Source organism: Chelonoidis abingdonii, chromosome 6 (genome assembly GCF_003597395.2).
Source record: "Chelonoidis abingdonii isolate Lonesome George chromosome 6, CheloAbing_2.0, whole genome shotgun sequence".
Taxonomy (NCBI): Eukaryota; Metazoa; Chordata; order Testudines; family Testudinidae; genus Chelonoidis; species Chelonoidis abingdonii.
The window spans coordinates 117,994,062-118,021,450 of record NC_133774.1 but is presented as its reverse complement, the minus strand read 5'-3'; the positions used below and the strand labels follow the sequence as shown (position 1 = coordinate 118,021,450).

Sequence of the window (27,389 nt, the reverse complement as noted above, 5' to 3'; positions counted from 1 at the left end):
ATGGGAGCGGCGCAGGGGCACTGGGGATGGTGCTGCGAGGTAGCTCCCTCCCGGGACGGTCACAGGAAGAGTCGGATCCGGACCCGATTCTCCCCACAGCGGTTGAGGGCCAGGGAGGAGGGCGGGGTCCCGCCCTAGCGGGGGGGGGCCCCCAGGCGGGCCGCGGTTGGATCCCGGCCCCGCGGTCTCACCCGAGTCGGCCGCTCTCCAGGGCCAGTTGGAACCGATTTACCTCCTAGCCGACCCGTCCCCCGTCCCCACGCGACGCCAGTATCACAGCAACGGACCAACCCCGCCCCATCTGCTCCAGCAGCCAATCATCCACCGCGCTCCTTCCGCTCTCGCGAGATTCTGAAATCCCGCCGCCTCCGACAGCCAGGAGAGAGAACGAGCTCCCCACCCCCACGCTGAGAATACAGAGTTTACCCCACTAAAAGGAGGGGGGGAAGAGCCCGCAGGAACCTCAGCACAGATAGGCGCTGGGAAAGGGCATTACACTGTGCAAGTCCCAACTTGCAAAGGTTTCCGCTCTGGCTCTAATAAGGGCCTACCAATCCCAGCATGCTAAGCGCCCGCTCTAATTACGTGATCTACGGAGACTACACCTCCCAGCACACATCGCGCCATCTCCGACCTGGTCTTTCCTCGCTATCTGGCGCTGCGCATGCCGGGATATGCAGTCTCCACCCCTTCAATGTGCTCAATGCCTCTGGGGGCGGTGGCCCGGCATTTGTTGATGACGGTTTCCGGCGGAGGGGAGGGGAGGGGTGGTGTTGCTGTGTCAGGGTCTCGCCTTACGGTACCTCCGCTACCCGCCGGCTTTCCCGGGCTGAGACGAGATTTCCAACTGCGGGGAGAGCCACGGTCATGGCGAGCGCGGGCGGCACTTACCGGCTCCGCTGCTCCGTGGTGGGACACGAGCTGGACGTGCGGGGCTTGAGTCACGGCCTGTTCCCGCCGGGCGGCTTCGTGTCTGTGTCCCGGGACCGAACCGCCCGGCTGTGGGCCCCGGACGGGTGAGTGCTGAGGGGACCGGCCTCTTCGGGGGCATGTGGGGTGACCGGGCTCCGCTTCCCCCTAGAAGCAGAAGCAGCAGCCGCTTGGACTCCCTGTCGCCCGCGCCCCCCGCTCCTCTGCTGCGCCGACAGCAGGCATGCGGGGGGACGAATATGAGGATCTCCTTTAACCCAGCCTCCCGCAGGCTGTAATAGGGGCACTTGTGCCTCCGCCAACCCCAGAACTAGCTCTGATATTTCCTCCTAGGCTCTGAGAGCCAAACTCTTCCCTGACTCCTCACTTTGGGAGTTGGGGGTACGTGTCTCACAGCTGAATTTGGCCATAAGCGTTCAGAATCTGAGTGCAAAGGAGTATAATCTCTCAGTTCTTTCTGTGGCTGGCCTTAGCTGCTTCTTACATGTATGTGTGTCTGTTTAAAAATAGATTACAGCCTTAGTGGCTTGCCCAGTTCTATTTCTAACCGCCTTGTGAATCTCTCAATTTCATAACGACCCTGTGGAGTGAGCAGACTTGTGGTTGCTCTTTATCAGGGCTTTTTGTGCAGAGTCTGTTTGAATTGGATAGCTCGCTGCTCTGTTAGTGATCATTAAATGTACTCCTTGTGTCTGCTTTCTGTGGAATTCAGGGAATAATACTCTAATAGGTCATTTTATCTCAATAGCTCAAAGTGCTGTACAGATGCTACATTTTTCCATCGCTCCCATAAACGTGTGAATCCTGTTTATAGATGGGCTTACTGAAGCAATAAGAGATAAAAAGTGATACTATAAACTTAGTTTTTAAAAATAAAGTCATTCAAGTTTTTGACAGGTCAGTGTTCTAAAATTTTAAAATTCTTTTCACAGATTTTTTTTAAAAGGGTATTTCTGCTTTGTTTAGTGTTCACAATGGTCTGTTCAGCAAGTTAGAAACAGAATATACAGATATTGTATGCGTTGACACTGCTTATACAGAAAGTACAGTTCAATGCGCAAAACAAACTGAAAAAGAAAGATAAACCTTTTTGTTGACTGCTTTCAGTTATAAAAATCTTAGGTGTTACAAACAGCTGTACAATTTTGTTCCTAAGTAGCCTTGTCAGGGTCGCACTATGAGTCATTGAATTGAAACTAAGAGAGCAAGTGAGAAATTGAAACTGAGAGCTGATTCCCGGTCCTTTGTTATAATCAGTAGATGTACTGCTATGTAGTCATGGGTATCAACCTATGGCACGTGTGCTGAAGGCGGCACGCAAGCTGATTTTCAGTGACACACACTGACTGAGTCCTGGCCACCGGTCTGAGGGGCTCTGCATTTTAATTTTAATTTTAAATGAAGCTTCTTAAACATTTAAAAAAACTTATTTACTTTAAATACAACAAGTTTAGTTATATATTATAGACTTCTAGAAATAGACCTTCTAAAAATGTTAAAATGTATTACTGGCACACGAAACCTTAAATTAGAGTGAATAAATGAAGACTCGGCACACCACTTCTGAAAGGTTGCTGACCCTTGATTGTAGTATATACTTGGGACAGCAGCAAAACATATTTCCTACTGTATGCATAGTTTAAAATTATAAAACATATCCTTGATTTAGTGCAGGGGGAGGCAACCTATGGTACGCATGCCGAAGGTGGCACGTGAGCTGAGTTTCAGTGGCACTCACAGTGCCCGGGTCCTGGCCACTGGTCCGGTGGGCTCTGCATTTTAATTTAATTTTAAATGAAACTTCTTAAACATTTTAAAAACCTTATTTACTTTACATACAACAATAGTTTAGTTATACATTATAGACTTTTATAGAAAGAGACCTTCTAAAAACGTTCAAATATATTACTGGCATGCAGAACCTTAAATTAGAGTGAATAAATTAGAGTGACAAGTTCATCTGAATATTTTGCCAGGAGGCTGTCATATAAAACTGTGATTTACGTGAGGGAAAGTATAGAGTGCCTGTATTACTGGAGGGATAGACTCTCAGAATTTTCTAACAACTATATCACAAAGGAGGGAATTGTCCTTTCTTCCAAATGGATGACAGCTCTTTTTAGTTCTCCTCCACTATGTTAGTGATCACAATGTGGGTAATAGCAATATGTCCACTTTAGGAAATTATAGGGGTACAGCGGAAAGGGATCAATGCATAAACTATCTTATACAAATTTTTGGCTGCACCTGGGGTTGCTGCAGCCCTTTATTATTCTACTTTTTTGTGGAGGAAAGGTTTAGCTGACTATTGTGATTTCCACTATTGTGCATATTGTGACTTCAACCTACATGTAGCATTTGAGAAGCTGAAGGAACGGGTGAGGGAGGAGATCATGATTGTTATAAGAAAGCCTTTGGAGTGTGGGGTTAAATAACATTTTCACTGATTCCTGTGCATCTGAGACATTCAAGGAGGTAGGAGACAACTGCATACAATACCTGGAAAGTTGAGTTTAAAGTTGTTTCAGGTTCAGTACCTGCCAACTTTTGTAGTTTGGCAGATTTTAATATTTTTAATTACTGTTTTTCTCAACTAGACTGGCTGTTCAGGGAAAGTCTTGAAACTGTGTACAGAGAGCGGTCAAATATTGTGTAAACAAACCTAAAAATAGAAATATTATTCTCCTATAATCTCTAATTTATTTTAATATTAGGTGTGTCTTCTAGGTTAAAAAAGAAAAACAAAAACCTTTAGATAGAAGTGTGAATTTTTTGTTGACATTCCTTTTAAAATATGAATATTTCAAAGTAAATGTTTTTTGTCCAATTATGGTGTAGCTGTGAAAAACCCCGAATCAGAATGTGGAAGAAAACAGTATTACAGCAGGCACTTTGTAGGTTGAGATGCTTAAAATTGCAACCCCGTAATTGTTCAAAACTTCAAAAATCTGTTTTTTAGCTCTTCAGGTTATAAAATTGTAGACTTTAAGGTCAGAGGGGACCATTTATGATCATCTAGACTGACCTGCACAATGCAGGCCTCAGAATCTCACCCACCCACTCCTGTATTAAACCCCTAACTTATGTCTGAGCTATTGAAGTCCTCAGATCATGGTTTAAAGACTTCAAGGTGCAGAGAATCCTCCAGCAAGTTACTCATTCCACACGTTGCAGAGGAAGGCAAAAAAAACCCAGGACCTCTGCCAATCTGCCCTGGAGGAAAATTCCTTACTGACCCCAAATATGGCGATCAGCTGAACTCTAACCGTGTGGGCAAAACTCACCAGCCAGAGTCCCAGGAAAGAATTCTCTGTAGTAACTCAGATCCCACCCCATCTAACATCCCATTACAGGCCATTGGGCATATTTACCACTAATAGTCAAAGATCAATTAATTGCCAGAATTAGGCTATCCCGTCATACCATCCCCTCCATGACAAAGCTTGATAAGCTTATGAAGCCAGATATGTCTTTTGCCCCCATTGCTCCCCTTGGAAGGCTGTTCCAGAACTTCACTCCTCTGATGGTTAGAAACCTTTGTCTAATTTCAAGTCTGAACTTCCTGATGGCCAGTTTATATCCATTTGTTCTTGTGTCTGCATTGGTACTGAGCTTAAATAATTCCTCTCCCTCCCTGGTATTTATTCCTCTGATATATTTATAGAGAGCAATCCTATCTCCCCTCATCCTTCTTTCCGCCTCATGCTGTTCTTGTGCGGTACGCTACAAGCCACACTCTTTGGTTCTCCCTTTCATAAAACCCAGTTTCATTCGCTCTGATATCATCCTGTATGCCTTTCTCTTTACCTGTTGCCAGTTTGATTTATCTTTCTTATAACATGGGAGACCAGATTCACGCACCACATGTATTTCTAGATGGAGTCTCTCCACATGCCATTAGTATAATGGTTACTACGCTCCTCTTAATCGTCCTGAAGACCTCCACCTGAGCATCCGCATAGACCACCATTAACTTTTTCACGGGCCATTATTACATTAGCTGCTCATAATCTGTGATCAACCAAGTATCCGAGGTTTCTTCTCCTCTTCCATTACCTTCTAGCTGATGCAGTCCCAGCTTATAACAAACATTCTTGTTTTTTAATCCTAAATGCAATGACCTTGCACTTTCACTATTAAAATCTCCTCATTCCATTAACTCTGGTTTACAAGTCATATTCTTGTATAATGGCCGTATCTTCCAGCTTTGTGTTCATCCGCAAAACTTGTATTAGCACAGTTACCACGTTTTTGTTGTGCCCAAGGTTCAGATGAAAAGATTAAATAAGATTGTCCCAGACTTATCCCTGAGGAACCATATAACTCTCCTCTCTAGCCTGACAGTTCACCTTTCAGTACGAAATTAGTAACTTCCCTTTGAAGTTTTTAGCTTTTTTCCCACCTTTACCGTTTTCACTTTACGCACCTTTCTCCATTGACTTATAATCAGGCCAACAAATGCCTGTAAAATCGAAAATCGGTAAAATTAGATTCCACTGTTTCCTTTGTTCTAAAAAAACTTACCTGTCTCAAAGAAGGAGATCAGGTTGTTTGGCCGATCTACCTTTTGTAGAAACTGTGTGTATTGTCCAAGTACATTTGACCTCAATGTTCCTTAACTAACTTGTTCTTCCCAGTTTTTTCGAAAGACCTTGCAATACTACAGATGTCAAATTACTATCAGGCTGTCGTTCTCTGCGTTCACTTTTTATCCTTCTAAAAATGGTAACTGCCGGTTAAGGGCATTTCTCCATCAATATGGTGTGATCAACCCCTGAGTTTACAGATTCATTAAAATTTTTTTGTTAGTCCTCAAGCCCCACCTATGGCCTGCACTACATGCTTATAAAGCATATCTTAATCATGCTTTAGCGATGAGTATGAAGATGCAACTATACGCCATGATCAGCAAAAGCTTTGTTCAGGCGGAGCCCGTCTATTGAAGCCACTTGTACTTCATGCAGTGTGTGTGTAGAGGAAGAGGACAAGAAACGAGGAGGAGGTTTGGTTGCCATGCCACAGTCAATTACAGGGTTGGGGCCTTAGTCTGCAGTGAGTAACAGACAGCTTTTGCCAGCTGGCATAAGCTTCTATGCACAAGCAAATAATTGCTGATTGATGTCTTTAGTTTAGAAGAATTAATCTTGTTCTTAACAACATTAAATAAAAAGCTTGAAATTCAAACCAGGACTTAACTTGTGACAAAAAATTGTTGGGATTACCTTGTATCGCAAGTCAGATTTCTGATTTTGATACTAGATTAAATTATATTTATTATTTTAGAATATTCTACATCAAAGAATTGTCTTTTCTTAGCTGTTCCGAAGCACTATTATCTATGTACATGTTAACACCAGCATGGGGTATGGAAACATTTAACCCAGACTTGGATCTTAGTTGAGTAGGATAACTGGATGTAAATAAATGAAGGGATATTACAAGAATGAATATTAAAAGCTAACTGCATGTCTAGGAAAGGGAACACACAAGTTATTGAAAAGTAGTAACTTCCATTTGCCCAGCATGGGCCTTAATAACGTATTATTAATAGTAATGGAAGAAAAATCTGATTTTGGAGGAACTGTGTAACAACATTTGCAGTGCTAAGTGGCAATCAGTAATGTTAGAGAATTATGATTATCTAGTTACACTTATTTCTCTGAATTCATCTAATCTTCAATTCTGTAGCTATATTTAATTCATTTAGTATTTTTATCTTCTGCTTGATGTATACTGCTTCATACATTTTAAAAGGGAAGGATTACGATTCATAAATACTCGACAGCAAATCATTTTCATAGAAAAATTGCCTCTGTTTCTATGCTGTATATAAGTAGAGTAGTGGCTTTACTTCTGTGACTCCTTTAGGCTATTGTAAATAAATGGCCAGGTTTAAATATTGACACACTATACATCATATATATAAATAAAATCAGTCCAAAGTTTTTGAATATAAGGTGATTCTGTAGCTTAAATTAATTTTGCTTCGTATTTTATTTCTGTAAATGTAAATTTGTTGATCGTATAGTCTGTGTTAGTCCCTAACAGGGGGCTTTACTGAAATGCTTGCTATGAGGAGGCCACTCCATTTGTATCTTGTGTATGCATCATAACCTTCAGAGTGACAGCTTCCTCGTTCTGGCTAATGCAACAGGTGGGAAATGACATTATATTTGCATCTTCACACTGGACAGCACAGCTCCACTCTAGTTCCTTAAGGGTCACATAAACACTGTAGTTGTAGTTCTTGGTTTTGTTAGATTCCCCATGGCAAAAAGCTGAAACTAATCGCAAATTGTCTTAACTTGGTTTAAATTAACATATGGTCTCATGAAAATGGGCTTTTGTTAGACTTAAATTCTTTAGTATTTTCTATGAGGAATTACTTCCAAATATGGCTTCGGGCATGGTTTATTTGTTAAATCCAATTCTTAGGTAAACTAGTCACAGTAACTTCTCATGTTTTCAACGAAGCAAGCATAGTCTATCTTAATGTATAATTATTTATGTGGCTTATTAATATTGTTGTTGTTAGTTCACCTAGGAGCCTCAGCGATGAGTAGAAGCCCACTTGGGACTTTCAAGCTGTTAAAAAACTATGAGCCTGCGTCCAAACTTGACTGTCCAGGGAACAATTGTGGAATACTTTAAGTCCCCATGAGCTTGAGTCAAATGGGCTGCATCTATACTGCAAAGTATTAGGCTTGATTCCTGGGTCCAGCCCTGGCTATAGAGTTGATTTGTGTGTAGATGGTAAGGGGGGTGCCTTGAGCTGAGTTCAAAACCCTGGTGCTATTGCGAGGTGTGTAGAACATAATCTTATGCCCGTTGGCTTGACTGTGTCAGTGTTTGGGCTGAAGGTTGTGGTGTTAGCAGGGCTATAAAAATTTCAGGTAGATGTTTGGCCCACCCCTCGTCAGTTGCCAGCAGGCGTGTTTTGCTGCTTTGTTGTTCTCCCCTGTCTCCAGTACTGCAGAGTAGACTTTGGTTGTGTCTAATTTTGACAGTTCAGTCGCCTGACATCTCCAGTCTGTTCCTATCCAATTAATCTCTGGCTATGCATACACCCTCTATGGTTGCCTCTGTGGAGGTTAAACAGTAGGTTATTACCCAGAACAGACATGGGCAAACTATGGGCCTCTGGGGCCACACTGGCCCACGACTCGTCCTGCCGCTTCCTGACTCCCAGCTGAGGAGCCTAGGCTCCTGGCCCCTCCTGCTGTCGCTCATCCCCTTGCAAGCCACAGCTGCGCGTGTCGGGCCGCACTCTGCCGCTGCTGCCTCCCGCAGTTCGGAACGTGATGGGGAGTCGCGCTGGCTCTGGTCTGGTGTCATGCGGCAAGCTCCTGACTGCTGGTAGCAAGCGGGGAGTCCTCGGGGCAGTCAGGAGAGAGGGCGGTGTGAATGGGTGGAGGTTTGGGAGTGGTCGTCAGGTCTGCTATGGGAACAGGAGGGTGGGAGTCGGCGTCTCGGGGGTGTGGATAGGGGTCGGGGCAGTCAGGGGACAGGGAGCAGGGGGGTTGGATAGGGGGTGGGGATTCTGGGAGGGGACGGTCAGGGGACGAGGAGCAGGGGGGGTTGGATGAGTTGGAGGTTCTGAGGGGGGCAGTCGGGGCAAGAAGTGGGAGGGGACGGATAGGGGGTGGCGGCCAGGCTGTTTTGGGGAGTCACAGCCTTCCTTACCTGGCCCTCCATACAGTTGCCCAACCCCGATGTGGCCCTTGGGCCAAAAAGTTTCCCCACCCCTGCCCCAGACCCAAGACTTTGAAGAGTTCCCCTGTTGTGTTCTGGCCCTTATTCACTCATGTTAATACCAGGTATGCTGTCCCCAAGGGTACAGTAGATACATCAGCTTGAATGATTTGACTTGGGATCAGTTCCTTGTGCAATACCAAAGCACTGAGATCTACTTATAGTGAAAACAATCCTAAGTTTTTCATCAAAAATCAAGATTTAAGACATACAGTAGAAACTCTGAGTTAAGAACTGACCAGTTATTCACACACCTCATTTGGAACCAGAAGTACACAGTCAGGCAGCAGCAGAGACCCTCTCTTCCCCCCCTCGCCCCCTCCACCAAAAAAAACCCAGTACTGATTTAAATGTAAACTACTACAAAAAAGGATTGAGGGAGGAGAACCATTTTTCTTCTGCATAGTAAAGTTTCAAAGCTGTATTAAGTCAATCTTCAGTTGTAAATTTTTGAAAGAACAACTATAATATTTTGTTCAGAGTTACGAACAGCCTCTGTTCTTGAGATATTCATAATGCTGCAGTTCTACTTTAATGAGTAAGGATAATGAAACCAGAAGGGTTACATATCAAATCAAATCAATACATGCTTTCTAGAGGCTAAACTTAACAGACTAACCTCCTGTCTAGAGCCTTTTTGCCGCCCCCCCTTCCTTCTTCCGCCCATGTCCTTTTGCAGCGTCTCCTACCAAGTTTGGTTGAGATTCCATTTTCATAAATGTAAATGTGTTGTTCGTTTACTTCCTGCTGTGGTTCAGTCTCTAGTGTATTGCCTTCCTATTGACTTCATATGTAAATTGGGTTTCCATTGTATTGGCTTACTGTGCTTAACTTATGTGTGAACTGAGACAGGTGAATATACAACCTTTTGTCTGGCAGAAACCTGTTTGTGAGCCCTGTCTAGATTCAGACTTTAGGAACATATTTTCGTTATACATCTATTTCACAATGACATTAATTATCAGTGTGATGCTTGCTTTCATTTAAGCTCTTACATTACATCATTTGTGGATAAATACCACGAAAGCTGTTTGCTAGGTGTAGTAAGTTAGTCATGCCTGCTAGGAGTTGCTGTTACAGAACAGGGTACCATTTGCCAGCCGGCTCCAGTGGTCCTCTGTGTCACAGAGATATCCTCTGAAGAATTTAGTTCTAGTTAGTACTGTGACTGAAGCAATGCTAAATTCCCTTTCCAAAGTAGAAGAGGAAAGGACCAAAAGCTTGCCCTGGAAACAACTTTAAAAAAGATTACATTCCATGAATATGTGCTGCTAACATAAGAAAAATCTCCTTCCATATATTACTGGAATAAGAAAGGGGCAGAGGACAGGAATGTGTCAATGCTGATTTGAATGTTTTTTCCAGTTTGCAGCCTTTCATCTGGGAAATTTGGCACATTGCTTAGTGGCTCATGGGATACCACAGCTAAAGTCTGGTTGAATGACAAATGCATGATGACATTACAGGTATAGTAGTTCTTCATGAGTATATCAAATAATGAATAATTGAACAGCTTTGTAAATTCAGTTGTTCTCTAGCTATTCTAACACTGTTCTTGTTCACAGGGTCACACAGCTGCAGTATGGGCAGTGAAGATACTGCCTGAGCAAGGATTAATGTTGACTGGTTCAGCTGACAAAAGTATTAAACTATGGAAAGCAGGCAGATGCGAGAGAACATTCAATGGTAAGTATTTGGGTAAAATTGAGAGTATTTTCTAACCTGACATCTTTATAAATCAACTTCCTGTTTGTGAAAATTTAATGGATTCAAGTAACTTACTATTTAGACCAAGATTTCCATAAGTGGCTAGTGGTTTTTGAGTACTCAACTTGAGACACGTTAGAGGCCTGATTTTCAGAAAGTGCTCAGCAAAGGAATTTTTTTTATAGCTGGTTCTTTATTAAATATTTAGTTTCTAGGATAAAGAAATGAGATTTCAAAATAAGGTATTGATATGTTAAGCTGCTGCTGCTGAACAAAATATTTGGTTGTTCATAAAACCTTTTCCTTTCCTTTATAAAGGACACGAAGATTGTGTGAGAGGTTTAGCGATTTTAAGTGACACAGAATTTCTTTCCTGTGCTAATGATGCCAGTATTCGAAGGTGGCAGATCTCGGGCGAGTGTCTTCAAAATTATTACGGACATACAAATTATATATACAGCATATCTGTCTTCCCTCATTGTAAAGGTAAGACTTTTCTTCCAAAGTAAAATAGCTTTTCAAAATGAATGGTAGTTCTGGTACCATTATATAATATGAGTTCTTTCATCAGCATTCTATTTTCTGTATTTTTCAATTTGAACAATAAACATGTCACTGCAGGAGAAATGTTGTTGAACATCTGGGTTCAAAACTGTTCAGAATTTAGATTTGAGCCAAAAGGTCCTGGGAATCGGGTGAAATCCTGGCCTGCTGAAGTCAATGGCAGAAGTCCCATTGACTTCAACAAGGCCAGGATTTCAGTCTGGGTTGCCATTTGCCTATCAGTACCATAGCATAGTGCAAAAATGATACTTATACGTAGCAATAGTCTTAGAGACAATACTTAATATTCCTATAGCAACTTTTGCAAAAGGGTCTCAGAGCACACTGCAAATGTTAATTATGTAATCTTCACTACATATCTGAGAGTTAGATATGACAACAGAGGCTCAGGACTGTGATTTGCCCAAGGTTACAGAAGTTGATTCTCAGGTTTGTGTGTTAATCAGAAGACCTTTCTATGATTATAGAATATGTTTGCACACTTGATGAAAACTAAAGCCCCGAAAGCACTGTAACAGAGCACGGGACCCCGGGGGTGCATGCACATGTCTCAGTGCACTTGTTACAGTCCTCGTACCCTTTAAAACTGGCAGATGTAGTAGTAGGTCACATGTTTCTCCTAATTTGTGCACTCAACAGTAAATAGCATTTGAGGTTTGCTGCGTCTTAGACAGAGGGGCAGATGGGAGAGGCCCAGGGTTCGGGAAGGACCTAGGAGGGGACTTTCTTGCACTTGTAAGGCCTTCAAAGGGGACACCTGCAGGAACCAGCTGGCGGAAAGCCTCCCCTAGGGAGGGTTGTGAAGACTGAAGTCTTGCAGACCCCAGGGAAGATAATGCCTTGCTGGTGATGAGACTGTGTTGGTTTTTTTAAGCTTTATTAATAAAGCCCTGAGAAGGGAACTGGAACTGTGCTTTTGTTTAGAGTATAATTTCACCTTCTCCGCCTAATGGATCAGCCACCAGTTTACACACTTGAGCACTTTTTTTCAGAAAGAAGGATGAGGAATGACTATTTTACCCTTCTTTCCCTGTTAGACCTCTTTAAGGAGATGCACGAAGCATTTAATTGTAAAGTATTTACCTGCAGGAAGCTACTTTGTACCTTTTATCTTTGTTTTTATATTAAACTTCTGTATGTTCTCTCTTCAGATTTTGTAACCACTGGAGAGGACAGATCACTTAGGATCTGGAAACGAGGGGAATGTGCTCAGATAATCAGATTTCCAGCTCAGTCTGTTTGGAGCTGCTGTGTGTTAGACAATGGTGACATCGTGGTTGGTGCAAGGTATCCAGACTTCACTATGTCTGCATAATATGTAGTGAGCTAAATTTGCAAAACGCTTTGTCAGACTGATTATATGCATCGTGTGTGGGAGAAGTGCCTTGCTCCAGAAAATATTTCTTATTTCGGAGGAGGTTTTACATTTTCTTAGTTTCATAGAACACTTTTACTATTCTGAGAACGTCAGAAGAAATAGTGCCTTGGAAATGTGGCTGGTTTTTAAAGTTCAGTACTATGGATAGGCTAGCAGTTATTCTGTACCAAAGTCATTTTGATAGGAGTATTCTACCTCAAGGCACTTCTACTCTGCTTATTTTTTTGTGATAAAATGATAGCATGAGAACCGAATCTTTTATATGGCAGATACTGGATTTTAGCCTATTAAAATTAACAAATGACATAAAGTTATTTCTAATATGAATTTATCCCGTACCAGGAACATAACCACTTTGACATATTAGATGATGGAGATTACATTTTTAAATGTGTTGTATTTCTCTTCATTCAGTGATGGGATTATCAGAGTATTTACAGAGTCTTTGGAGCGCACAGCAAGTGCTGAGGAGATTCAAGCTTTTGAAAATGAACTTTCCCAGGCAACTGTTGACCCCAAAACTAGTGATTTGGGAGACATTAATGCTGATGATCTTCCTGGAAGAGAACATCTGAAAGAACCTGGTAAATTCTTCAGTTTCTATTTCATTAAAACACAACAATAAAGCTCTGTTTTGTAGGATCAGGAGCTTCATCTCTCCTGGGGATGGAGCAGGTTTTACTGATCACTTAAATTGTGTTCTTTAACAATAAAAATTTCATTCTTCTGTGTGCACTGGTCTTATGGAGGCTCTGTTATGCCTCTAATAAAAGATTTTGTTTCTGAGGATTTAACTGATATTCTTCTATCACTTCATAGAAATGGAACAGATTACATTTATGATGACCCTTTAATGGCTTTATTATGCAACAGTGCAGCAGTTTTTGTTTAACAATGTGATTCAGTAAGGGACAACTTGATATGGCATTGTTTTCCTAAAAAAGAAAAAATAGTTACAAAACAAACTTAACACTTTCAAACTATGAATGTTGAAATAGAACTGATGTTGTCTTAACTGCATCAAAATTTAGTCTTTAATTTACTTACTTTAAAATGAAGATCCCTATAAGAAAAGAATGGAGCCAAGTGAAATGAAAGGAAGCAGTGATAATTTGGATAGCTCTTAAGCAGGAAGATGTGAACAAACACATCCACCCGCACCCCACCCCACCTCAGTCAGGAGGCAAAAACCTGAGCCAAATTTGAAGGGTTTTTTTTAACTTGGAAACATTCTTATTTCTCGCTGGAAACTTCTTCACTATCTTAGTTCTCTCTAGCTATGCAATTTTTTTTTATTTTTATTTATTTATTTCAAGGAACAAGAGAAGGGCAGACACGACTGATTAGAGATAATGGGAAAGTTGAAGCCTATCAGTGGAGTGTTAGTGAAGGGAGGTGGATCAAGATTGGTGAAGTGGTTGGATCATCTGGAGCCACACAGCAAACATCTGGAAGGGTTTTATTTGAAGGAAAGGTATGTAAAGTTTTTTTCTTAGATCATGGTATTGATGTTCTAGTAACTCTTCATACAAAAAACCTCACATTACATCAGTCATTATTTGGAATAAACTCTTAAATAAGTTAAGTACTTGTTATTACTTCATTATAGATCCTAGGTCTAACAAACATCTCTTATTTAGAAGCAGAAATGTTAGATACTGTACTTGTCTACAGTGTATACCTTAATATTTTTGAAATACATTTGCTGGCATCAACTAGCTAATGTGGAAAACTGTATAAACTCTAAGCAGTGTTTAATTTACTATTTGGGATTGAGTTCTTGTGCATTTATTGCTTATTGCTAATGCCTCATTAGATTTTGATTATCCTGTGGCCTGCTTTTCAGTACCTGCAATTTCTGTTGATTTAATGGGAGTTGTAGTTGTATGTCTGAAAAAGTCACTAGTTTGTCATGCTACATATGTACACATACATTCAAGACTGCATTTTATAGTGCGTCTGATCTATTCTAACCTCTACAGCGTCTGTAGATGGCCAGACTTGTTCATGAGAATTGATGTGATATGTCTGCTTAATTATTTTTAGTGTTAGTTTGTCTCTAAAAGTCACACACACGGAAGTGTGATTTCAGTTTTCCTATTCTTTGATCCTTTCAAAAGGAACATCTCTGCACTCTAAGGGAAACCATCACTTCCATTCATGGTAAAACTTGCTAATCTAGCACACACTTGTGTTTTAACTGTGTCCAGTATCTTCTAAAATAAAATATTTAGACAAGCAGCCAGCATAGGAGAGTACTATATTTTACAGTTTAGTGAAATCTGATAACAAAGATATTCATGTTCTCAAAACCAGAAATTTTAGTCTGGCATCATTTGCCTGTACTGTTCTTACAGTCCACATTTGATGTGTTTGTAGATAAAGATGTGGTGACACCCCTTTGACTTATTTCCATTTTTACTTCCACTTAAAGGAATATGATTATGTTTTCACTATTGATGTGAATGAAAATGGACCTTCCTACAAATTGCCATATAACATCAGTGATGATCCCTGGCTGACTGCATACAATTTCCTGCAGAAGAATGATTTAAATGCCATGTTTCTGGATCAGGTGGCCAAGTTTATTATAGACAACACCAAAGGGCAAATGCTGGGGAATACAGACACTGGATTTTCAGATCCCTTTACAGGTAAAGGGGAAAAATTAACTATCACTGGTACACACTTTAAGATCTCAAATGTTAATATCTTTCTGAATTAAAACTGCAAACTGTAAGGTGCCTGTTCTTTTCTGTCTGCAGCATACAACGTATTTTTATATAGTTGACACATTCACAAATATGGAACATCAGTTTAGCAGAATGCCGGGAAAGCTTTCTGTTTATTACCATGCAAATATGATCCCACTAAGCTTCCAAATTCTCTTATAGCAAGACACTGATTTACTATGGGACTTGGCCTGATCTAGCTTCTGATTGACTTGAATTGACTTCCACTATGTTTTGTTTTATTGTTACTAATTTAACTGCTGTGTTGGGTTTGCAATTTTTGTTAAACTGAATCTTCAACAAAAAATTAGTTACTTACTCTTCAATTTTCTTTTTATAATCAGTAATAGGAACAAAGCTTTTCAAAGCAGCATACCGTTTTTTTTTTACCTTAAATTAAAAAGCTCTCAGGAATCTTAGTACAAACTTTTTTTTTACTTAGTGCTTTTAAAAAAAAAAGTCTGACTAGAAATACTTTCTTTTATATTTCAGTTACAAGTTCCATTGAGATTGAAACATTACCCTGCAATGTGTTACTACAGCATTTTGCTAGTTTATGAAAATCAAACGCAACTGATTATGAACTGTTGAAATAACTAGTAAGAACATACACATGCAATTAATTCCTTGGGGAAGAATGGAGAGGAACCTCACTTGATAGATATTAGTGTTTCTGTTTACTTAGACCTGAAGAAAAGCTCTTTGTAAGCACGAACTCTTATCTTTTACCAAAAGAGGTTAGTCTAATAAAAGACATTACCTCACCTAGTTTGCCTTTTGAAAGTCTAGAAAGTGCTCAGATGGTAATGAACAAGGTGCAAGAACCTAAATAGGATAGACTAGTATGTGCATTTTCCAATCCCATTGAAGAACAAAAAGTAAACTACATACGTGGTGGTAGTAGCAAGGAAACTTATTCTTCGAGTGATTGCTCATATCCTTTCCAGTTAGGTGTGCGCGTGCTGCGTGCACGTTCGTCGGAAGACTTTTTACCCTAGCAACACTCAGCGGGTCAGCTGGGCGCCCCCTGGAGTGGCACCGCATATATACCCCAGCTGACCCGGCAACCCTTCAGTTCCTTCTTACCGCCCGTGTCGGTTGTTGGAACACTGGAGTGCGGCGTAGCTGACCTCCACCTTCCCTAGCTACTCGTAGTTTTCTCGTTCTTGTCGTATACATAGTTGTTGTTGTTCTTGTAGAAATATATAGATAGCTAGATTTAGTTGTAAGTTCTTAAATTAATAGTATAGTTACTTATTACTAGTTAGCGGGATTCGGGGAGTAGCCTCTTCCCCGCACCCGGTGCCGGAGCTCACACCCGGCTCACCGGGTTTCAAACCGTGCTCGGCCTGTCACAGGCCGATGCCAACAGGAGACCCACACGACTCCTGTTTGAAGTGCCTCGGGGAATCACACTTAACTGCTAAGTGCTCGATTTGCAAGGCTTTCAAGTCGCGAACTAAAAAGAAGCGAGACATCAGACTAAAACAGCTCCTCATGGAGGCGGCCTTGATACCGCCACCTTCGGCACCGAGCGCAGGTCAGTCGGTGAACAGAGGCACCCCCACGGCACCGGATCGCACTGGTACGCCTAAAGGCTCTCGGCACTGGCCGCCACCGGCACCGAAGTCGACTCCACGTCGCTCCCTCTCCCCGAGGTCGAAGAAGGCTAAGACTCATGCCGCTTTGGCAACGCCCACGCTGCAGCCAGAGAGTGCGCCTAGATCGGACCGCCTGGCGCCGATACCCGCCGCGGCACCGACGAAATTGGCACCGTTGATTCCGGTCCCGCGAGGGCCATCGAGTCCGGCGCCTAATAGCTTCCCGGCGTGTACCATGGTAGAGCTCACCATGCCATCCACGTCAGAGGCGTTTTCGGCGGCGAGAGACTTAATCGCCCTCATGGATACGGCACTGCCCCTACCCCTGGCACCGCCGGTGCGGGTAATCCAATCTCTGGGCAAGCCGACCCTGACCAGAACACCGTCTGTCGGCTCAGTGGACCAGTCCCACAGACGGTCCCGGTCGAGACGACGCTCCTGCTCTCGACGCCGCTCGCAGTCCCAGCACCGTTCTTCTACACGGCACCGGTTGGACTCAAGCTCTCCACCTCACTATTCGCGGCACCGCTCTAGTTCCCGGCACCGACCCAGGCACCGTACCTCTCGGAGCCGCTCATGCCGCAGGGACTCGAGATCCCGGTCGACCTCCCGGCACCGCTCTGGTCGCAGGTCCCGATCTCGATCACAGTACCATTATGAATACCGGCACCGGTCCCCGCTAAGGAGGGGAGCGAGGTCCGTTGGAACTTCAGCTCAAGGTGTGTCTGCTCCTCCATGGCCATCCAGGCAGACGTCGGTGACCTCCCACGCGGACAGTTACTACGACCAGGACCGTGATATGGAGGTGCCTACCGGGGTCTTCCAGGACGTCCGGTCTCAGGACACAGGACCTCAACAGTGGTCCTTTTGGACACCCTGGGCGTACCACCAGGCCCAAGGTGCTCCTTTGGCCCAGACCCGCTCCTCTCCCTCAGAGCATCGGGCGCCAGAGGCCACCATTAGCCGTCCCCCTCCAGCTGGGACAGAGGAGCAGATGATCCATCCACCAGGCTCCCCGGTACTGCTAGAGCAGGAACCGACCCATGAGCAAGAGGCCATTCAGGACCCTCTTATCCCTGCAGTGTCTTTCTCTTCGTCTCCAGATGAGGCTGTGGCAGGGACCTCGTCATCAGGGTCCCCGCCGATAGACCTCAGAGCCCATCAGGACCTCTTTAGGAGGGTGGCGCTCAACATCAACCTCCTAGTAGAGGAAGTCCCGGAGGTCGAGGACCCTGTCGTGAGCATCCTGTCGGTGGATGCCCCCACTAGGGTGGCTCTGCCTTTCATTAAGACCATCCAGGCCATTGCTGACACTTTATGGCAGTCCCCAGCCTCCATTCCCCCTACAGCAAAGGGAGTCGAGAGGAAATACATGGTACCTTCTCAGGGGTACGAGTACCTATATGTCCACCCTCCTCATTAGTTGTCCAATCAGTCAACGAAAGGGAACGCCATGGCCAACAGACACTAGCCCTCAAATCTAAGGAGGCTAGGTGGATGGACCTACTGGGCCGCAAGGTGTATTCGGCAGGTGCCCTGCAGCTCCAAGTGGCCAATCAGCAGGCTCTCTTGAACCATTATAGCTAGAGCACCTGTGCAGGCGGAGGTGGGTAGATTCACAGAACTACTACCTCCGGACTTGTGCCAAGAATTTGCCGCATTCCTTGAAGAAGGGAAGAAGGTGGATAGAACCTCCCTCCAAGCTTCTCTCGATGCGGCCGACTCGGCAGCCAGAACTCTAGCCTCAGGTATCACCATGAGGCGTATCTCCTGGCTCCAGGTCTCCAACCTGCCACCCGAGCTCCAATACACCATCCAGGACTTAGCCTTTGATGGCAAGGGTCTGTTCTCTGAGAAGACCGACCCCAGGTTGCAGAGTTTAAAAGACAACAGGGTCATGATGCGCTCGTTGGGCATGCATACCCCCGTAACCCAACGCAGACCCTTCCGGCCTCAACCTCACCGCCCGTACTTTGTGCCCCGGCACAGGCAAGATTTCAGCAGAAGGCGTGGGTGGGGTGGCCGTAGATGCCAGTCCGGGCCCCAAGGGGGTCAAAACCACGGGCCCCCAAAAGCACCTCCGGGGCCTAAGTCTACCTTTTGAAGGTGCGCCTGAGGACGGCGTACCAGTTTCAGGACAGGATCCTTCTCCTTCCTTCTCCAACCGTCTCTCCTACTTCCTCCCGGCGTGGTCTCAACTGACCTCAGATATCTGGGTTCTATGCACGGTGAAGCAAGGCTACCACCTCCAGTTTGTTTCATCCCCACCTTCCCACCCCCCAACCCAGTCCCTCTTCAGGGATCCCTCTCACGAGCAAGTCCTCTTACAAGAGATGCAGTCTCTCCTCGCAGCAGGAGCAATAGAGGAGGTACCACCAGACGAGAAGGGAAAAGGGTTTTACTCACGCTACTTTCTGATCCCCAAGTCCAAGGGAGGCCTCAGGCCTATCCTAGACCTGCGAGGCCTCAACAAGTTTATGGTCAAGTTGAAGTTCTGCATGGTCTCTCTGGGGACTATTATCCCGTCCTTGGATCCTGGAGACTGGTATGCCGCCCTCGACACGAAGGATACATACTTCCACATTGCCATCTTCCCTCCGCACAGGAGGTATCTTCGCTTTGTGGCCAATCACCAGCACTTCCAATTCACGGTCCTCCCCCTTGGCCTCTCCACGGCCCCAAGGGTGTTTACGAAGTGCATGGCCATTGTCGCTGCCTACCTCCGCCAGCAGCAGATACATGTATTCCAGTATCTGGACGACTGGCTCATCAAAGGAACCTCCCAGACTCGGGTCCGACAACACATGGGCATAATCACGGACCTATTCTCCCGGTTGGGGTTGCTCCTCAATGCGGAAAAGTCCACTCTAGTCCCCACACAAAGGCTGGACTTCATAGGGGCAACCCTGGACTCCACTCGAGCCAGGGCCTACCTCCTCAGCCACGTTTCCAGGAGATTGCGATGATCATTCGGGGTCTGCAGACCTCCCCAACCACCTCAGCTCGCACGTGTCTCAGCCTACTGGGCCACATGGCTGCAAGTACTTATATGACCAAATATGCCAGGCTCCGCCTCCAGCCCCTTCAAATGTGTCTCAGTTCAGTCTACCGTCCGGGTAGGGACCCAATAGACGTTCTGTTGACAGTTCCCCCGAGCACCTTACGCTCCCTCGACTGGTGGCTAACTCCCTCCCTGGTGTGTGCAGGCTACTGTTCCATCCACCACAGCCCTCGCTGTCCCTGACGACAGATGCGTCATCTGTTGGTTGGGGGGCTCACCTAGGTCACCTTCGTACCCAGGGCCTTTGGTCATCACAGGAGCTGACGCTCCACATAAACGTCCGAGAGCTGAGAGCAGTCCGCCTCGCGTGCCAGGCGTTCCAGCAACATCTTCACGGCCGTTGTGTCTCAGTGTTTACAGACAACACCAACGGCATGTATTATATCAACAAACAGGGAGGGACTCGCTCTTCTCCCCTGTGTCAAGAGACCATCGACTCTGGGACTTCTGCATAGCCCACTCAATAGACCTGGTAGCGTCCTTTCTCCCAGGGGTTCGGAACACTCTGGCGGATCAGCTGAGCAGATCCTTCTCTGTCACGACATGGTCGATAAGACCAGACGTTATTCATTCGATCTTCCAGAGGTGGGGTTTTCCCCTCATAGACCTGTTTGCTTTCTCGCACGAACAGGAAATGCAAGCGTTCTGCTTCTTCCAGGGTCTTTCACCGGGATCGATCACGGACGCATTCTCATGTCGTGGAGGCACCACCTGCTTATGCCTTCCACTTCCCCATCTGGTTCACAGGGTCCTAATAAAACTCCGCAGGGACAGAGCGCATCTAATCATGATTGCGCCAGCATGGCCCAGACAGCACTGGTACACACATCTGCTCACCTGTTCATGAGCCAGCCCAATTCACCCTACCACTCCTTCCAGACCTCATACGCAGGACCACGGCAGTCTCGCCACGCGGACCTGCAGGCCCTTCATCTCACGGCATGGCTCCTGCATGGCTGAACAGATCGGAGTTACGCTGTTCCGCTCCGGTACAGCATGTTCTCCTAAGTAGCAGAAAGCCTTCCACTCGGTCAACGTACCTGGCAAGTGGAAGCGTTTCTCCTGCTGGTGTTCTACGCAGAATGTTACTCCTTCTGAGGTCTCGATCCCCATGTGTTTGGACTACCTCTGGTCCCTAAAGCAGCAGGGCCTGGCGATATCTTCTCTGAGGGTGCACTTGGCGGCTATCTCCACATTCCATCCTGGAGAAAGTGGCCACTCTGTGTTTTCCCACCCTTAGTCCCTAGATTTATTAAGGGCCTGGAGCGCCTCTACCCCCCAGTATGCGCCGCCTGCCCCCCCCTGGACCTCAGCTTAGTCCTAAGCAAACTTATACATCCGCCGTTTTTTGAGCCATTGGCGACTTTGCTCGCTCCTGTACCTGTCGTGGAAGACAGTCTTTCCTAGTGGCCATACATCGGCCAGAAGGGTCTCCGAACTTGGAGCACTTACGATGGACCCGCCGTATACTGTCTTTCACAAGACAAGGTACAGTTGCGACCTCATCGGCATTCCTCCCTAAGGTAGTGTCGGCCTTCCATACCAACCAGGACATCTTCCTCCTGGTCTTCTTTCCTGAAGCCTCACTCATCTCGGAGGGAGCAGCAGTTACACTCCTTAGATGTCCGTAGGGCGCTCGCTTTTTATATCGAGCGGACAAGCCCTTCTGGAAATCCCCCAGCTATTCGTTGGCAGTCGCTGAACGGATGAAAGGTCTACCAGTCTCCTCCCAGAGGATCTCCTCTTGGGTAACGGCATGCATATTGCACATGCTATGACCTGGCCATGTCCCTTCGGGCCCTCTCATTGTGCATTCTACCAGAGCACAGGCGCTTCATCAACCACCTTCCTGGCCCACGTGCCTATCCAGGAGATATGTCGTGCAGCGACCTGGTCATCGGTCCACACCTTTGCTTCTGCACTATGCTCTGGTCCAACAGTCTAGAGATGATGCAGCCTTTGGCTTAGTGGTTCTGCACGCTGCCACATCTCACTCCGCCCTCCGCCTAGGTAAGGCTTGGGAATCACCTAACTGGAATGGATATGAGCAATCACTCGAAGAAGAAAAGACGGTTACTCACCTTTGTAACTGTTGTTCTTCGAGATGTGTTGCTCATATCCATTCCAAACCCACCTTCCTTTCCCACTGTCGGAGTAGCTGGCAAGAAGGAACTGAAGGGTGGCTGGGTCGGCTGGGGTATATATTCAGTGCCATAGCGGCGCCACTCCAGGGGGCGCCCAGCCGACCCGTCAAGTGTTGCTAGGGTAGAAAGTCTTCCGATGAACGTGCACGTGGCGCGCGCACACCTAACTGGAATAGATATGAGCAACACATCTCGAAGAACAACAGTTACAAAGGTGAGTAACTGTCTTTTTCTAAAATTTTATTTTAAAAATAAAATACATTTTTAACATTGTCCTTTTTTTAAATACATGGAGCTGACTTCTTGATGGTAGTCAAGCTCAGTGAACAGACATACTGTTAAAAGTCTTGCATATAAAATTATCTTCCTTTTGGAGATGCATTGCAAATCTGGTGTCTCAATCTAAATGGAATGATTTTAACCCAAGAGTGCCTTAATTTTGCAACATAGATGGCTGATTTGGCAACTTGCTAGGAGTCTGAAGGTCACAACAAATGTATAGGAATGTATACCTTTTTTAAATGAAAAAACCAAGTGCTCAGTTGACTTGGTTAGATGACTAGAAAGTGTGCGTATATGTATGGTATGTGTTTATTCATAACTTTCTTTAGAAACAAAACAAAAAAATAACCCCTGCAAAACATCTTTATCGCCCCAGGCACAAACTGCATTCAGCCTCATTTTGAGCCACTTTGCTATCTGAGGAGTGACCAGTGCAGAGACTAATGAGATAGAAGTTATTATCAGCATAAGAAAATTAACTGGCTTTCCTTTTCTTACTGCTTCACAGGCAGTGGTCGCTATGTTCCGGGCTCTTCATCTGGGTCCAATGCTGTACCTGCACCAGATCCGTTTACAGGTATTACATAACTTGATTTTGTTCTAATGCCTCTGGCAGGCATCAAAAGGTAGGTTTTTATCATGTTCAGGCCCAACCAATGGCCAACCAAGAGTACTAAGTTTCCACCTATCCCTTTATTTTGGGGGGCCACAATCTTGATCAGATTGACTCCTCTTGACTCAGATTGACCAAACTGACTCCACTGCTGTGATAATCCACTGTGAGGAGAAGTGATATGAGGCTCCCTCTTCTACCTCACACAGTTCAGTTTGTCCTCTACAGTATACCACCACTCCAGCTGCAGAGGAAACAAGGTGCTTAACCCTCATATTTGGTAAACTTTTGTTAAGTTACTTGGCCAACTAGGGGTTGAGTTTTTCCTGTAGAATTTTACACGTCTTACTGCTCTGGTTTTATCTGAGTGAAAACTGTCTTAATGTGAGAGCATAGAACACTTTCAAATTAGCAGGATCGTGACCACAACAGTTGATGTGGGGATATGACAATCACTTGGCACTCGAGAAAGATCAGTTTGGCTTGTATTTTTTAATTTCTAGTTTTGTGCTAGAAGAAACAGGACGTAGCTAACATACCACAGTGTAGCACAATCCTCAAACTGTGTGACATGCTGAGGATAACTTTTATTTCATTAAAAATAACCTTTTTACTTTAAGGAGTATACGGATATTGTGACTGTGTGATATAATTTCATCGATAGCGGAAAAGCCTAGTTATCTTTTTACTTGCCTTGCTGTGGTGTACATTCATGTAATACCTCGTTTGCCATCTTTTAGGTGCTGGTCGCTATGTCCCTGGTTCTGCATCAAATGTGGTACCTCCTTTGAGTGGAGTAGTTGATCCATTTACTGGTAAGGGCTTCATCTTGCAAATAAATAAGCATTATAAATCTTTCACTCCAGTTTCTCTTTAAGATTCTGCTTGAGGTGAGATTTTTATATTAAATTCAGTTGTTTTCAAAGCTGTAGTAAAAGGAAGCCTGTTCACCCTCTGAAATTATTGGAAAAATGGAAGAAACTTTTCATCTTTTGTATATCTCTATTCTGTGCTCTGGTGGGAATCGTGCAGTGAAACATCAAAGCATGTGGTGTTTAATCTGCCTTTAAAGGAATATAAGGGTGACTCTATTAGTATGTTAAATAGGTTTCAGCTCATAAAAATGGTGTCAGTAGCACCAGCCAGAGAAATTGGTACATCTCTGCCCCGATATAACGCGGTTGTGGGGAGACAAAAATCCCTACTGTGTTATAGGTGAAACGCCATTATATCAGGGTAGCAGTGGCAGGGCTGCAGCGGTGATTTAAAGGGCCCAGGGCTCCCCGCAGCAGCCAGATCCCTGGGCCCTTTAAATTGCCAGTGAGACCTGCTGCTACTGCGCTATATGCAAACCTGTGTTATATCTGGTCGCATTATAGCGGGGTAGAGGTGTATATTCAGTTTTAAATAGCTAAGTGAATTCTACTAATTGAGTTTATTCTTTTCAGATGTAATTCTAGCAAATCGATCACAGGTAATAGGTCAAATCTGATAATTCATTGCTAAGATAGGGGAAATTGCCTTTCCAAAGAAATCTCTCAAATTTCAGTTCCAAATAATTTAGGTGTAGCCCATGCAGACGACCTAAATCATTTGCCTCTTTATTGTGAAAATGACACAGTGAAGATAAAGGGTTTTTTTGTGGATTAAAATGTGGACTGTCCATACTTGTGTGTCAATACGATATCTGCTCTCCAATTCTAAGTATTATTTTGGGGGAGATATGTGGCTAGTGTTGCATAGGAAGTCAGACTAGCTGTTCACAATTGTCCCTTCTGATCTTGGAAGATTTGAATAAATGAAAAGATTGTGAACTGAATGATATTTGTTTGGATTACAATGAAATCCTAGTTATGCACTTGCCATTATGTAGGAAAGCATTTGGAAAAAATCCAGTTATGAATGAATTCTGTTTATAATTATGGCCTTTTGGTTTTTTAACTATTGTAAGTACTAATGGCATAGCTAGTGATAAATTTCAGGAGTAACACATATAGAAATATATAGCCAGCAAGTTTAACTTTCTGCAAGGAAGTTACTACTTGTTATCAAACACTATTCTGTTGAATTTCTAATTCCTTTACATTGTGTAGGAAGAGGAGCTTATCAAGCAACCGATGCTAAAGCTGAAAATATTTATTTTCCAAAGAAGGAAGCTGTCACTTTTGACCAGGCCAACCCCACACAAATATTGGGTGAGTTTTTTTTATTCCTGAATCTAATTTTGATTAAACTAATTCTTCACTCTTTCTCAACCCCTCCAAGAAGCTCCATTACTTTTTACCACATCTCCGATCTTGTAGTTGTGCACAATTGATATTTTTCAGTCACAGCTCCAGACAGACCTACAATATGGAAGGGTATTTGAAAATCCAGATGGTGGGGGATTGGGATTTTACAAGAGACTGATTTTTCTTTTATATAAAATATCTACTTTGTTCTCCCTGTAATGCAAGTGTTGCATGCCTATTCTTGCTCTTTTGGGGGATTTTGCTCACTGAATTCGTGATTGAGTGATACAAGTTTTGCTCCCCCTGTTACGATAAAATTCCACAGTGCTCCCAGCCCTTGCTGGCTTCAGGAGGACATCCTTTGATTTTGAATGTATAGCCAGGGCTTGATAAATTTACCCAATATCCCAGGTAGTCATGTCCCCTGCACTTCCCTAGACCAAGTCCAAAAGGGACATTGTACTCATCTAGCCTGACATCCTGCGTAACACACTTAGTAAAACAGTCGTGTACACCAGGGGTTCTCAACCCTTTTCTTTCTGAGGCCCCCCTAACATGCTATAAAAACTCCACAGCTCACCTGTGCAACAACAGCTGGTTTTCTGCATATAAAAGCCAGTGTCAGCATTAGGGAGTAGCAAGCAGGGCAGTTGCATGGGGCCCAATGCCACAGGGGCCCCCGCAAAGCTAAGTTGCTCAGGCTTTGTCTTCAGCCCCAGGTGGTAGGCCTCCAGGCTTCAGCCCCATGCAGTGGGGCTTCAGCAAGTCTAACACTGGCCCTCCTTGGCGGACCCTCTGAAACACGCTCATGGTCCCCCAGTGGGCCTCGGGCCCCTGACTGAAAACAACTGGTATACAGTATTTAATTATAATTTACAGTGAAACTTTCCACTGAAATCATGTAAATGTACCTTGCTTTTGTTAGACTTTTCCTTTTCTGCCTTGACTCCACTCTTTCTCTTTGCTGTAGTAGATCTTAGTGCTTGTTTTCACTGTCACTTTATTTTTCTTACTCTCCCTTGACCCTCCCCACTTATAATTCGCTATTTAGTTCTGTTTCCTTCCCTATGTTTTCTGTGTCTCATCTGTCCCCAAAATCTCTTACCCTTCTTTTTTTGTCTGTCTGTATTTTCTGTACCTAGGGAGATCTATAAAACTATACTTGATAAAATAGTAATTCAAAATGAGATAGGTGCTATACACGTTTACGGGATGACTTAGTGCTATCCTAAAGAGCTTATGAACGTAAATCTCTCCTTCCCACCCACATGTATTCGTCATTTCACTATCACCCTCTCTCCACCTTATGGGGCTTGAAAATGTACCAAATATCCAATAGCCAGAGGACTGAACTACAGTGAAGAGTCCCACTGTCTAGGGCCAACATGCCCTTAACCTTACCCCAGCTGCTTCGAAAATGAAGAGTGCTGAGATTACTACCAGGATGTTGTCCTTTGACCACCCCCTGGTGTTCCCTATTTTATACTCAGTACTAGAAAATAACTGATCAGTGTGAACTCCAAACCCAGACTGCTAGAGGGTAGAGAGCAGTGGCACTGGAACGTTTTTAGTAGTGAGGGTGCTGAAAACCAGCCCCCTTAATCCTGTCCGCCCCTCTTTCCCACCCTGAGGCTGGGAGCAGTGCACCCAGATGGGATAAGGGGAACAAGGTGTGAGGCCAGAAGCGGAGCCTTGGGCAGGGGTTGGCAGCTGAGGCCTCCTGTGCGGGGCCAAGAGCAGAGCCCTAGCTGGGTGTGGGGCCCAGGGCATGGAGGCCTGGGAGTAGGGTTGGGGCTGGCGGCCAGGACCCGAGCCCCAGGTGAGATGAGAGGTTGGGGAGCAGAGTTCAGGCAGAGGGCCAGGAGCAGGGCATAGGCATGGGAAACAACCCCAGTTTTATGCATGGAACCAGTGGCTGGGGAGTGGGATGCGGGGCCAGCTGCCCTGCATAAAACCTGGGGATGCTACAGTACCCCCCACACCACCACTTCACGTGCCTATGGTAAAGAGAACACATTCTTCCTCTAGCTCTATAAGCTACTGGTTGCTTGAGTATAGTGGTGGTCTCTGCTAATCCCATGCCTTCATTTGTGGGGAGTTCTCTCTAGTAAATAGCTCCAGTCCTGCCTCTGCTATTACTCCTAGATTTTTCCCTATATAATGGAGAATGAAATTGACTAATTTTAACTTGTTTAACTGCTGCACATACGGTTTCCAGTAATCACTGTGAGAACTGAAATTTGCATCCACAAGGGCTAGAATTATTTTTTTTTTTTTTTTTTTAATGAAAGCTTAGATTCTGCAAACATTGTCACTCACCCAGGAAAGTTTTTTCCTACTAGCCCTGTGTGAGTGAATTGTTCAAATGATAAGATTATGGAACTCTGGGGGCTA

General features: G+C 44.5%; 1 protein-coding gene across 1 annotated transcript in view; it reads left to right on the top strand.

Annotated features, from left to right (window-relative positions):
- The first annotated feature begins 664 nt into the window (after positions 1 to 664).
- PLAA (phospholipase A2 activating protein) overlaps positions 665 to 27,389 on the top strand; it is a 34,341-nt gene continuing 7,616 nt past the window's right edge. The window contains 13 exon segments of the mRNA XM_075067466.1: positions 665 to 754; positions 757 to 1,016; positions 3,769 to 3,824; positions 10,048 to 10,148; positions 10,248 to 10,368; positions 10,708 to 10,875; positions 12,105 to 12,240; positions 12,746 to 12,915; positions 13,648 to 13,805; positions 14,766 to 14,985; positions 22,660 to 22,728; positions 23,505 to 23,579; positions 24,858 to 24,959. Coding sequence (XP_074923567.1) covers positions 665 to 754; positions 757 to 1,016; positions 3,769 to 3,824; positions 10,048 to 10,148; positions 10,248 to 10,368; positions 10,708 to 10,875; positions 12,105 to 12,240; positions 12,746 to 12,915; positions 13,648 to 13,805; positions 14,766 to 14,985; positions 22,660 to 22,728; positions 23,505 to 23,579; positions 24,858 to 24,959 — 1,726 coding nt within the window.